The sequence below is a fragment of the Nerophis ophidion genome, linkage group LG04, assembly GCF_033978795.1.
Source record: "Nerophis ophidion isolate RoL-2023_Sa linkage group LG04, RoL_Noph_v1.0, whole genome shotgun sequence".
Classification (NCBI taxonomy): Eukaryota; Metazoa; Chordata; class Actinopteri; order Syngnathiformes; family Syngnathidae; genus Nerophis; species Nerophis ophidion.
In genome coordinates, this window is record NC_084614.1 from 21,048,605 (window position 1) to 21,063,478 (window position 14,874).

Consider the following 14,874-nt stretch of genomic DNA (forward strand, 5'->3'; position numbering starts at 1 on the left):
TTTTTTATACAGTGATTAATTAGCCATTGCTATGTCAAAGCAGTTTTTGTTAATTTTTTTCATTAATGTTAGGTTTGTAGCCTCACACTTGTGCGCGGGGATATATGGAGTTTTTATTCGCTCATTGCGGTGAAGGCTGCTTGCTGTTTAGTTTGAAACTACTTTTCAGCCACCCAGATGTGGCACAAGGTTAGTCCAAAAATCTAATCAATTTAAGAGTAAGGGGCAACGCACAATTCGAGTAGATTCTTTGGGCAAACGATTAGATAATAACATTGGGTGCAAGTTCCATGACTAATTACATTCCTCCATAAAATAGATAAACAGGTCTGATAAATTTCTATATTACTTAAAATAAAACTGGTCTTAATTAATAAAATTCTACCCAAACACAAAATAAAGTCAAATACAAATAAGGCAAAAAGAGAAGTATCTAACACTTCACTTTTTTTTAATTGATTAAGAATACCGTATTTTTCGGACTATAAGTCTCAGTTTTTTTCATAGTTCAACATACCATGCATGTTCTCAGTTGGTTATTTATGCGTCATATAACGTACACTTATTCAGCCTGTTGTTCACTATTCTTTATTTATTTTAAATTGCCTTTCAAATGTCTATTCTTGGTGTTGGGTTTTATCAAATAATTTTCCCCAGAAAATGCGACTTATACTCCAGTGCGACTAATATATGTTTTTTCCCTTCTTTATTATGCATTTTCGGCAGGTGCGAATTATACTCCGGAACGATTTATACTTCGAAAAATACGGTAGTTTCAAATAGGAATCGCGATTAATTTGAAAATCATGATCACAATTATGAAAGCTACAATTAAATGACGGTGATCGTCGGCAATATTAACATTTGAAAAAAAAACAGACTCCGCTACATTTCAAACCAAGCATGTTACCAATAACAGTCAGCCAAGAGGGCGACCGATTGACAGTGGACTCATGTGAGAGAGAGTAAGAAAAGTGAGTGACAACAGAGGTTGAAGGTAGATTAGCCAATAGCTCCCCAAAATATTAGGAAAAATAAATACATTACGACATCGGTGCCCTCTCCTCCCGCACGCAGAGATACTAACCAACAGGCACGCATTTTAACCCCGGAACATGACCATACACTTTGTTGTTTTCTAGACACTCCTGCTCGTTTCCCGAAACCCGGAAATGTTACCGCACTGATGAAGCAACAACAAACGCCACAACGAGCAAAGCTGCGTTTGTGTACACATCCAAACAAAGAGTTGCGGAGACACTTTCAGCGTTAACACTTCCCTTCTTTTCTCAACCACCATTTTTTTCCCACGCTGTGAAGCTGGTTGCTAACAGATCAGGCTGCCCGCCACCAGCGCAAAGCTACAGCTACAAAAGCTGGGGTGCCCAAAACACAGACGACCATAACATCAACCGTGCACAGACAGACGGGTGTCAATCTCATTTTAGCTCAAAGGCCGCATGGAGGAAAATCCATTCCCAAGTGGGCCAGTGGGGTAAAATCATGGCACAATAACTTCAAAATACAACTAAGACAAATTCAGATTGTTTTCTTTGTTTTACTTTGGCCCAAAATAGAACAAGCACATTCTGAAAATCCTCTTGACAAAACATTTCAAGTTAGTTGAAAAACCTGAGGAAAAAAATTGATGCCGTTTCAAAAACACGTCAGTATATATACAGAGCAATTAAACTTTAAGTCACAGCCCATTTAGGATTTAACACAAAACTAAATAATGCATAAACAAAAACGCTTCTATGTATCAACTACCTCATTTGTCATTTCCACTGTTCCATCCATCCATACCTTTTCTACCGCTTGTCATGTTCACTTTCTTTAAATTTGCACACAAGGCGATCATTTTCACAGAACTATAACAATGTGCAGTGTCTCATGCAGCATTTTAAGTAGGATTAAAAATGTTTTAATTTTACTCGTGCTTGTTTTACGTTGGGACGAGGGAGGGGAATTGCAGCCTTGCTTTACAGTGTACCTCTTGCTTGGTCTACTTGCTCGCCCCGGTATAACCTATTTGCTTGCCCAACAGAATTTCTATTGCAACATTCAGTGGACACATTTAGAACAGCCGTTTCTTTAATTTAAAAGTGCAGCTCAATTTCACACTGAGAAAAGTCGTCTCGCGGGTTGGCTTGAACATGTTTGCGGGACTGATCTGGCCGCAAGTTTGACATCACTTCCCTTTTCCATCCACCTCTCAAAGACACGATAAAATGAAGGATGTAATAACGTTGTATTTGGCCAAAGACATATGTCCTATATACTGTATACCAGGGGGTCACCAACGCGGTGCCCGTGGGCACCAGGTCGCCCGTAAGGACCAGATCAGTCCTGTTCTAAAAATAGCTCAAATAGCAGCACTTACCAGTGAGCTGCCTCTATTTTCCAAAATGTATTTCTTTACTAGCAAGCTGGTCTCGCTTTGCTCGACATTTTTAATTCTAAGAGAGACAAAACTCAAATAGAATTTGAAAATCCAAGAAAATATTTTAAAGACTTGGTCGTCACTTGTTCAAATAAATTCATTTATTTTTTTACTTTGCTCCTTATAACTTTCAGAGAGACAATTTTAGAGAAAAAATACAACCTTAAAAATGATTTTAGGATTTTTTTAAAAAAAAGCTTTTTACCTTTTAAATTCCTTCCTCTTCTTTCCTGACAATTTAAATCAATGTTCAAGTAAATTTATTTTTTTATTGTAAAGAATAATAAATACATTTTAGTTAAATTCTTCATTTTAGCTTCTGTTTTTTCGACAAAGAATATTTTGTGAAATATTTCTTCAAATTTATGATTAAAATCTAAAAAAAATATCCTGGCAAATCTAGAAAATCTGTAGAATCACATTTAAATCGTATTTCAAACTCTTTTGAATTTCTTTTAAAATTTTTGTTCTGGAAAATCTAGCAGAAATAATGATTTGTCTTTGTTAGAAATATAGCTTGGTCCAATTTGTTATATATTATAACAAAGTGCAGATTGGATTTTAACCTATTTAAAACATGTCATCAAAATTCTAAAATTAATCTTAATCAGGGGAAATTACTAATGATGTTCCATGAATTCTTTTTTTAATTTTTTTTTAAAAGATTCGAATTAACTAGTTTTTTTCTTAATTTTTTTCAGTTGAATTTTGAATTTTAAAGAGTCGAAATTGAAGATAAACTATGTTTCAAAATTTAATTTTCATTTTTTCCCGTTTTCTCCTCTTTTAAACCGTTCAATTAATTGTTTTTTCATCATTTATTCTCTACAAAAAACCTTCCGTAAAAGGAAAACAAATGTACGATGGAATGACAGAAAGAAATACCCATTTTTTTATATATAGAGATTTATTTATTGAAGGTAAATTGAGCAAATTGGCTATTTCTGGCAATTTATTTAAGTGTGTATCAAACTGGTAGCCCTTCGCATTAATCAGTACCCAAGAAGTAACTCTTGGTTTCAAAAAGGTTGGTGACCCCTGCTGTATACTGTAAGCAGTAGAAAAATTATGTCCCTTTGTATGTGACTTTCATGCATTGTTTGAACGTTATGATCGCACTCTGCAATAGCATATTTATTTTCGTTAGCCATTTGTATTTTGTACATTCTTTATTATTAATAAATAAATGGGTTGTACTTGTATAGCGCTTTTCTACCTTCAAGGTACTCAAAGCGCTTTGACACTACTTCCACATTTACCCATTCACACACACATTCACACACTGATGGAGGGAGCTGCCATGCAAGGCGCCAACCAGCACCCATCAGGAGCAAGGGTGAAGTGTCTTGCTCAGGACACAACGGACGTGACGAGGTTGGTTCTAGGTGGGATTTGAACCAGTGACCCTCGGGTTGCGCACGGCCACTCTCCCCACTGCGCCACGCCGTCCCTTTTATTGGTTATAGTTATATTTTTAAATGAAAGCCAAGTTCACATACAGTTTGATTCAAATAGAAATAAAATATGTTTTAATCAACAGTAAAAAAACTGTGATCAATAATCGTGATTTAAAAATGTATGAAAATAATCCAGATTATTATTTTGGCCCCGATCGTACAGCTCTAACACAGCTAGAATGTGTCATCAACATTTGTTATCACGATATGGCGATACTGTTAAAATCTACAAGAATTGGCCAAACTGATGTCATTTATTGCGCAGCCCTAGGTGAGAGTTAGACCTGGGCCTATATTCGATAAGTCAATTTATCGAACGATAAATGAAAATAAACTCAAAAACTTTGCCATCTTCGATAATCAATGGGTGCATGCGTGTTGCGAGAGCGTTTATTCTTTGCATTGGTTTCAGCAGCTTTGGGCGTCCGTGCTGCAGGCACATAAACAGTTTTAATCGTAATTGCTGTAAAGATCCCAAATGTTAGTATTACGTTATTGATTTAAAATGATCAAAAACCATGATTGATAACCACAATTTGAAAACATTTTGGACCGACTAGTGTGTGAATGTGAATGTTGTCTATCTGTGTTGGGCCTGTAATGATGTGGCGACTTGTCCAGGGTGTACACTGCCTTTGGCCCAAGTGCAGCTGAGATATGCTCCAGCACCCCCCGTGACCCCTAAAAAGGGCAAGCGGTAGAAAATGCATGGATGGATAAGCGTTACTTTGCTAGCGAGCCTAAATGCTGACATGAAAACAACAGCCATCAACGTCTTTCCCCATTTTTTGAAACATTGTACCCCAATCTAAATCCGTATAAACACATTACTGTCTAAACTACTAAGATACAGTAGGCTATGCTGCCTTTGCACAAAGTGATCGATATATACTCGACAGTATCGAGTTGAAGCACTGCATTTTCCACAGGAAATGCACTCGTGACGTCACATACGCCGGAAGTCCAGCAATGATCACCTAATTTGCATTTAGTAAAAAAACATTGTAAAACGTTATGAAATGAAAAACATATTTAAACACACAAATAAAAATGATATTGCTCTTAATGAAACCACAACAATATTTCCTGTTTTGTCCGCCAAGAAAGTATATTGTGTGCCTTTTTTTTTATTCATACAACAAAGTTAAAACGTGTGTATATAATACCAATACTGCGGTAATAATGGCAACTGTGATTATTTTGGTCACGGCGTGGCGCAGTGGGAGAGTGGCCGTGCGCAACCCGAGGGTCCCTGGTTCAAATCCCACCTAGTACCAACCTCGTCACGTCCGTTGTGTCCTGAGCAAGACACTTCACCCTTGCTCCTGATGGGTGCTGGTTGGCGCCTTGCATGGCAGCTCCCTCCATCAGTGTGTGAATGTGTGTGTGAATGGGTGAATGTGGAAGTAGTGTCAAAGCGCTTTGAGTACCTTGAAGGTAGAAAAGCGCTATACAAGTACAACCCATTTATAACTTTAGCTATTTTATTTATTGTTTTATTTTTATATATTTGAGGGTCCCCCATACCCTCCTCAACAAAGACAGAACCTATTTTATTGCTTTTGGGTGGGATTTTTTTTCAAAGAAACATTTTTGCTAACAGACATAGTATATTTTATTGTTATTATTGTTTTGTTTTATTTAATTGGAGAATTATAAGTTTACATTCCAATTAAAATGTTAAAATACACAAGAAACGCAAGTTTATTTAATTTGAAATGGTATACTGTATGTGCATCATTATCATTATGCATTATCATTTAGTCTCAAAATAATGTTGACAATAATATTGTTTATCGACAATAATTTGGATGTCAATATTTTTTCCAGCAAAATGTGTTATCGACCCAGGCCTGTTGTCATCAACATTAGTTATCAGGATATGGAGATGGTAGGGCTGGGCCAATAAAAGATATCAATATGTATATATATCGCAATAGACACGCAATCGGTATCAATTAAAAAATGTGTACGATATGCATGATAGACAGACATACACACATATATATACACATGTACAGAATATACATACATACATGTATATGGACGGATAGACACATATTCATTACTATGTATATATGCACATACATATATAGTATACATATATACACACACACACATACATACTATATATATGTATAACATTTTTTAAATTTTGGTTTGTTTTATCTTTTTGGTCGTAAAAACCAGAAATAAATAAAAGCATGGTTGGTTGCATTAACGAAGACACTGGTCTGTAACCTAGCAAAACAGGAGGTGATTACTGAGCAATGGGAGGCACAGTTTGGTTGTGCCATATTGCTGTTGATTCTTTGCATGGAGTGAAAAGATAAATAAAAAATGAGTGTTACAGAGAGCGAAGAAATAGTGTATAAAACCGGAAAAGTCACCTTGACAGTAAAGGAGTTTTTTAAATCTATATCTCTGGCCAAACATTGTATCATTCATCCATCCATTTTCTACCGCTTGTTCCTTTTGGGGTGGCGGGGGGTGCTGGAGCCTATCTCAGCTGCATTCTATATTGTATATTGCACAACTCTAGGGGAGAGTTTGACCTTGAAACTAAGGCTGGGCGATATATTGATATAAACGATAAATTGCAGGTTTGTCTCTGTGCGATATAGAAAATTACTATATCGTAATATTCGATTATATGTTCTCACACCGTTGCTTGTAGCTGTGGGCATTACTTTACTGGCTTTTTGTCACTCCTTCTTGTCTCTCCTTCTCACAGAGACGTAAAACAAGCCCGCCTTGTTACATACGTCACAAACTGTCGCGCGTCTAGCGTCATATGCTAACGTTAGCTGAGGCAGGTCGAGTTGCTTTTAGCTGCGGGCATTACACAACAGCCGTTTCTCACTCCACCGCGTCTCTCATTCTGACTTATACGGAAAACAAGCCCGCCTTCTTACATACGTCACATACTCTCGCGCGTGTAGCGTCATAGCTCTCGCCGATCAGAGAGGTAGCAGCATGGCTAACGTTAGCTGAGACAGGTCAAGCGAGCGGAGATTGTGACAATACAAGAGAGAGAAGGTGCGACACTTATCACAAATGGAGGAAGAACAATAAATGTCCAAAATAAAGAGCAGGGGATCCATTATCTGGTGGTTTGGCTTCATGCGGGAAGATATTCAGCAATTTGCAAAGTATGCAGCAGAAGTGTTACTACAAAAAGGTAGCAACACTATTAATGTGTTCTTTCATTTTAAAAGTCACCCTTGAGAGAATGAAGAGTATTTAATAAATACAGTTTTGGTCAATTGACTTAGTTGTGATTTCCCTCTCTGCAAGAAAGTTTAAAAGTAGCATATATGAATGCAGTATGAAGAAGAATGTTATAATGTAGACACATAAAATCATCATACAGCTGTGATAATATGCATCAAGTGTTCATTCAAGGCCAAGGCAAAATATCGTAAATTATATCGCATATCGCAATATGGCATGAAAATATTGCGATATTAATAAAAGCCAATATCGCCCAGCCCTACTTGAAACTTCCATATTTCATGTCTAAATCTAAATAATCTGAAAAAAAAAAATTGGGTTTGATTGTAAATGTTATTTTACGATCGTATGAGCATATTTGCAACGAGAACGGGCGGCCCTAAGCAGCGTGCAGAACTTCAGGAAACCAAACAACTCTAATTTACTCCAGCACCAAACTGTACACTCTGATTTAAGAAAACAAATATTCATACACTATTCAGTGTGAAATTATGAAAAATGTCCTCACAAATGCATCCCAAAATCCAGTAATTCATCCCTTATATAATGTTTCGGGGGAATTGTCATGTATGTTGATGTAATTCTGCAAAAAAAAACAATAACTGCAACATGTGAACATACTAAGATTGCATTCGGAATCTCTTTAAAGGCCTACTGAAACCCACTACTACTGACCATGCAGTCTGATAGTTTATATATCAATAATGAAATATTAACATTGCAACACATGCCAATAAGGCCGTTTTAGTTTACTAAATTGCAATTTTAAATTTCCCGCGGAGTCTCATGTTGAAAACGTCGCGTAATGATCACGTGTATGATGGAGGGGACATATTAGCGCAGCACCACTAGCGGCTAAAAGTCGTCTCTTCTCATCGCGCAATTACACAGTATTTTGGACATCTTTGTTGCTGAATCTTTTGCAATTTGTTCAATTAATAATGGAGAAGTCAAAGTAGAAAGATGGAGGTTGGAAGCTTTAGCCTTTAGCCACACAAACACACGGTGTTTCCTTGTTTAAAATTCCCGGAAGTGAAGCTTTCCTATGGATGAGAGCGGTCAAGCGAACATGGATCCCGACCACTTGTCAACTGGCAGGTTTCAGTGAGAAAATTGTGGTAAAAAGTCGCCTCTTACCGGAGATCAGCAGAACTTCTGTCGTGCTGCTGCTGCTGCCGTGACTAATTCCCTCAGAGACTGGCGTCAAGACACCCGTGGACACACCCCTCCGACTATCAGGTACTATATAATCTCACTAAAACATTAGCAACACAAAAGAAAGATAAGGGATTTCCCAGAATTATCCTAGTAAATGTGTCTAAAAACATCTGAATCGCTCACAATGCAATCGCCTTTTTTTTTTTTTCTCTATGTCTTCGCTATCAATATCCTCAGCCACTGATCTTTCAACCCCGCTCAAATTAATGGGGAAATAGTAGTTTTCTCGGTCCGAACAGCTCTTTTTGTTGGAGGCTCCCATTATAAACAATGTGAATATGTGAGGAGACCTCACACGGGTGACGTCATCGTCTGTGACTTCCGGTAAAGGAAAGGCTTTTTTATAAGCGACCAAAAGTTGCAAACTTTATTGTCGATGTTCTCTACTAAATCCTTTCAGCAAAAATATGGCAATATCGCGAAATGATCAAGTATGACACATAGAATGGACCTGCTATCCCCGTTTAAAGGCCTACCGAAATTAGATGTTCTTATTTAAATGGGTTAGGAGGTCCATTCTATGTGTTATCCTTGATCATTTAGCGATATTGCCATATTTTAGCTGAAAGGATTTAGTAAAGAACATCCACGATAAAGTTTGCAACTTTTGGTTGCTAATAGAAAAGCCCTGCCTTTACCGGAAGTCGCAGAAGATGACGTCACCAGTTGAGGGCTCCTCACATCCTCACATTTTTTTAATGGGAGCCTCCATCAAAAAGGGCTATTCGAACCAAGAAAACGACAATTTCCCCATTATTTTGAGCGAGGATGAAAGATTCGTGTTAGAGGATATTGATAGCGACAGACTAGAAAAAAAAAAAATCAAGTAAAAAAAAAGATTCAGATGTTTTTAGACACATTTACTAGGATAATTCTGGGAAATCCCTTATCTTTCTATTGAGTTGCTAGTGTTTTAGTGAGTTTAATAGTACCTGATAGTCGGAAGGGTGTGTCCACGGGTGTCTTGATGCCAGTGTCTGATGGAAGTCGACGGCAGCTGTATGGATGGCAAAAGATCAGCTGATCTCTGGTAAGTGGCGACTTTTTACCACAATTTTCTCACCGAAAACTTCTGGTTGACATTTGGTCGGGATCCACGTTCGCTTGACCGCTCTAATCCATAGGAAAGCTTCACCTCCGGGAATTTTAAACAAGGAATCACCGTGTGTTTGTGTGGCTAAAGGCTAAAGCTTCCCAACTCCATCTTTGTACTTTGACTTCTCCATTATTAATTGAACAAATTGCAAAAGATTCAGCAACACAGATGTCCAAAATACTGTGTAATTACGCGGTTAAAGCAGACGACTTTTAGCTGTGTGTGTGTGCGCAGCGCTAATATTTCCTTACAGTCCGTGACATCACGCGTACACGTGATCATTCCGCGACGTTTTCAACAAGAAACTCCCGGGAAATTTAAAATTGCTATTTAGTAAACTAAAAAGGTCGTATTGGCATGTGTTGCAATGTTGATATTTCATCATTGATATATAAACTATCAGACGCGTGGTCGGTAGTAGTGGGTTTCAGTAGGCCTTTAAAAGGGAAGGGAAAAGTAGCACTATTGGTGGAGGAGTATACCACAGGGTAGGGAGGCTGCAGCCTTTCCATTAGATTCAATTATAAATGGCCAAGAGCGGAGGGACGGGCAGCCAATCAGATCTCGGCTCGCATGTCAACCTAAGACCAACTGTCTAGTGGCTCTGACAGCAGGATTTTACCTCCATAATTCAAATCCCAAAGCAAAAGGCAATCTGCACTTAGCTAACTCCAGCCAGCGGGGCTCGTGTTTACAACGCGGATCGAGGGACGAAAGGGGGGAGAGAGAAAAAAAAAAAAAGAACCACACCGACTTGACTGAAACCTTCTCGTCAAATCGAAATCACACTTTTGATCCAAGTTAAGAATTGCCTTCAAAAATGTGCACACTCGCTCACTGTGCAGCAGCGTTTTGTAGCGCACAGCGTGCACGGTGCGCTCTTAATGAATATGCAAATGACTTCTGCACGTCGATGGCTGTCATTTCGCCGCCGTTTGGACACTTGACAGTTTGATAGCATGCATGGCAACCATGCGCCTCGTCTTGTTTTAGCTCCAAACACCGGCGACCTGGCTGCAATCTAATCATGGGAGAAGGACGAGAAATACCTCTAACACACCTTGTCCTGCAAACTCCTAGCGTACCCGGTCAAACTCTCACACGGAGACCGACCCCGCACGCTGCCCAAAAGTTGTTTTGAAGCGGTAAACACGGGTTGAGGCTGGATCTAAACAGTATTACAGGGGGTGGTGTTGTGAGGAAGAGAGAGGCAGCCATTTTAGAGCTCTTGCTCCATAGACAATGGCTGGCTGGTCCCCCCATGGCTTCAAGATAGTCGGTGTGAGGAGTGAGAGTTACCTGGTTTCTATTCGGCGGCTGTCCGGTGTTCCCCGGGCTGATTGGAGACGGGTGGTGGGTCCTTTGTTGCCAACCCGGATGAACCCCACTATACTGAGTAGTGCTCGCCATGTCCCCTGTTGCCTTGCTGCCCCCTTCCTGGTTGTTGTAGTCTCCTTGCGGGTAGTTAGGGTAGCTCCTGGCCGAGCTGGGGGACGTCAGAAGCTGATTTAAAGTTGGCGTGGACGTGGGCTGTTGGTTTCCCATGTTATACCTCTGGTTGTTATAAGAGGCAGCCATTCCTCCTGCTGGCTGCTGCTGCTGCTTGCCTGGCTGCCCCCCAGCCGCGGGAGGCTGGTTGTTACGCGGGGAATTCATGGCCGCGTATCCTTGACCCTGATATGAAGTCCTATTCTGGAAGTAGTTGTTGTAGTGGTTGGGGTAGCCATGTTCGTGGGAGTTAGCGGGGTAAGGGTCCATCACGCCCGGCCCCGATGCAGCTGCCATGCCAGGGCTTTGTTGTCCGCCATGTTGATGAAAAGGGCCCCGGCTGTAGTGCTGGTTGTAGCCGTACGGGGGTGGTGGGAAGGGGCCCGTGTGGTGGTGGCCCATGCCCGGGTGGTTATTCCCTTCAGGCCCAGCGGAATCATTCTGATTATTATTATTTACCCTGGGAACGTTCCCGTTGCCGTTCTTCATGTCAGGATCCCCTCCTCCCCCAGCGTTGCCAGCATCGCTCCCGTCCTGCAGCTCCTTTTGGCCGGGAGATCCTCCGCCCGCGTCCTTGTTCTCATGCTGCTTCTCCCCCGGCACCGCGGACTCCTCCTGCGAGTCCCGATCCGGCTTTTTGAGTTCGGATGGCGGGCTAGTGTTGAGAGTGGCGACCTGAGCCGCCATGATATAGCTCTCGCTCTCCCCCCCCACTCTTTCTACAGCCGCTTTCTCTCAGCAAGGCGACTTACTCACAATTAAACTCCGAATGATCATTGAATATAAATACAATTTGATTGATCACAACATACCCGTTGTCCCGGTTCATCCCCCCCCGGTGCCCTCCGTCCGGACCCGGTATCCGGTAAATCCACCGCGACTCCGTTTCAACTCAAAACAGGAGAGGGGGAAAGTTTGGGGAAGGAGAAAAGGCGAGTAGAGCGGTGGGTGAGAGGATTTCGCCGACGCCAGAGTGTGTTTGTTGCGTGAAATAAATGTCAAAAAGAGGGGGTTCTATCACACAAGTAGAACGCAAGCGACAAATCGAGCAAACCAACACGAGGCTCCGCGAGACACAGCCATCTTACCGAGCTGCCGGGAAACCGCGAAAACCCGGAAGTGGATCGCACTAAAACTGGATCTGGACTAACTGTGCTAACATTGTTTACACCAGGGGTCTCAAACTCAAATGACCTGGGGGGGCCACTGGATGCAGAAACTGGGTGAGGCTGGGCCGTGAGAAAAGGCGGTAAAGCAAGGTTTTTACTTAAATGATAAATAAATAAATGGGTTGTACTTGTATGGGGTTAGGGTTCGGGTTCTCTTATAAACACAAGAGAACAAATACCCATAACACCTTGCAGCCCTAACTCTTCCGGGCTACAATATACACCACCTCAACCGACGTACGGAGAGGAGGGGGGGTTAATGTGTGGTGGGCAGGGTTGGGGGGGTGGGGTTTGGTGGTAGCGGGGTATATATTGTAGCCCGGAAGAGTTAGGGCTGCATGGGATTCTGGGTATATGTTCTGTTGTGTTGATGTTGTGTTACAGTGCGGATGTTCTACTGAAATGTGTTTGTCATTCTTGTTTGGTGTGGGTTCACAGTTTGGCTCACATTTGTAACAGTGTTAAAGTTGTTTATACGGCCACCCTCAGTGTGACCTGTATGGCTGTTGACCAAGTATGTTTGGCAGTCTCTCACGTGTGTTCAAGAAGTCACATACATCATATGACTGAGCTTGCACGCTATTTGTACAGGTTGTAGACGCTAAAGGCGGAGCCGTTGAGGCACCCCCTAAAAATAGTTTGAGTGAAAATCGATAGATATTTGAGAGAATGATTGCCATGAAATTCGGTAGTCTAGCGTAATTGGGAGGGTTAGCAAGTATGATGATGTCAAGCGGCATTCATATAAAACTCGCGGGCGGCATTAATAATACATTTTCATATCAAGGTGCGGGCCGCAAAATAACGTCTCGCGGGCCGCATGTCTGAGACCCCTGGTTCACACCCAAGAAGGGCCATCGTTTCTGCTCGAATGCATTTTAACTCCACACATACATAAACATATCAACCACGTTAAAAGGCCATGCGGGTTGGCTTAAAGGCCTACTGAAATTAGATTTTCTTATTTAAACGGGAATAGCAGGTCCATTCTATGTGTCATACTTGATAATTTCGCGATTTTGCCATATTTTTGCTGAAAGGATTTAGTAGAGAACATCGCCGATAAAGTTCGCAACTTTTGGCCGCTAATGGAAAAGCCCTGCCTTTACCGGAAGTATGTGCACGTGACGTCACGAGTTGCAGGGCTCCACACATATTCACATTGTTTTTAATGGGAGCCACCAGCAGTAAGAGCAGTTCGGACCGAGAAAGCGAAAATTTCCCCATTAATTTGAGCGAGGATGAAAGATTTGTGAATTAGGATATTGATAGTGAAGGACTAGAAAAAAATAAATAAAAAAATTTAAAAAAGCGACAGCTCCGGGCGGCAGCAGTGTGAGCGTTTCAGATGTAATTAGACACATTTACTAGGATAATTCTGGAAGATCCCTTATCTGCTTATTGTTTTAATAGTGTTTGAATAGCGTCAATAGCTATTCGCTCAATAGCTTCAGTTTCTTCTTCAAAATTTTCATACTCCAACCATCTGTTTCAATACATGCGTAATCTGTTGAATCGCATAAGTTGCTGAAATCCGAGTTTGAATCCGAGCTAATGTCACTATATCTCGCTGTGGTATTCCCATTGTTTGTTTACATTGGCAGCACTGTGTGACGTCACAGGGAAATGGCCAGTGTCTTCGCAGAGAGCCGAAAATAAGGAACTTTAAAGCTTTATTTAGAGATATTCCGAGACCGATAACATTTTGAAAAAAAATTCAAAAAATACAACAAGCCACTGGGAACTGATTTTTATTGTTTTTAACCCTTTTGAAATTGTGATAATGTTCCCCTTTAAACATTTGGTTTGTTAAAATGCAGTGATTTAAATTACAGTGTGTGAAAATTCAGTTTCCAAAAAATTAAATGCAGAAAAATTAATTGTAAGAAAATGACTGCAGAAATATTTGTTGCTTCAAAACTTAACTCCGGTACATTTTTGGGGAATTTTGCCTATTGTTCACAATCATAATGCGAGACACCAACACACAAATCTTTTTGTTTAGGAGTTTAAAGATGATTTAAAAAACTCTAGACAGATGCAGCTAATGGGAGTCACCAATTTAGCATCAAAGCCCTCTAAAACCACTTTAAAACCCTCAATCAACATTTTATATACACACCGCAAATCTATATATAATGTAGTAACAGACATGTTTATAGTAGTATGTACAATATTTACCGTATTTTGATCGTTTTGATCATTTCCGTTTTGTGTGCATTGATTTCCGTTTCCATAGTAGGGCACTTCTGACTTCTGGCAACTATTTGTGTTGTAATCATGGCAGACTTGGTAACAAACAACAAAGACGACTATTATTGGACAAATGAGAATTCACAACCTTATCTATTTGAACCGAATGATCGAAGGATGAACTGCTGCTTCTAGAGGTGAGTACGAAGAAAAAGGTGAGACGCTGGAGCAGAAAATTGGAGATGAGCTATTTCGACATAAATGGCATGCTTACCCCAAATAAACCAGAAAAAACATCCCCGGCCAGCTGGACCAAACAGACAACTGTCCTTAAGTGAGTCACACTTTATATTGATCATGATACACGCCGCATGTCATGCATGTTATTACAACTACAGTACATACCCTGCGTACAAACAAAACATGAAATCTGGGTTAATCCATTTTAACTCGACTCATACATGAACATATCAACCACGTAGAAAGGCCATGCCTGTTGGCTTAAAAGTCGTATGCAAATCAGGGTTGATTGACTAAAAAAATGAGGGTGAGTTCACACTTGACATTCTTGATATG

At 40.4% G+C, this 14,874-nt stretch overlaps 1 protein-coding gene across 2 annotated transcripts in view; it reads right to left on the bottom strand.

The window, feature by feature from the left end:
- arid1ab (AT-rich interactive domain 1Ab) overlaps positions 1-12,034 on the bottom strand; it is a 135,466-nt gene extending 123,432 nt beyond the window's left edge. For both annotated transcript variants that reach the window (XM_061897398.1, XM_061897397.1), the window contains exon 1: positions 10,748-12,034. In XM_061897398.1, coding sequence (XP_061753382.1) covers positions 10,748-11,623 — 876 coding nt within the window. In that variant the 5' untranslated portion in view covers positions 11,624-12,034. The remainder of the gene's footprint in view (positions 1-10,747) is intronic.
- Between the last annotated feature and the right edge of the window lie 2,840 nt (positions 12,035-14,874).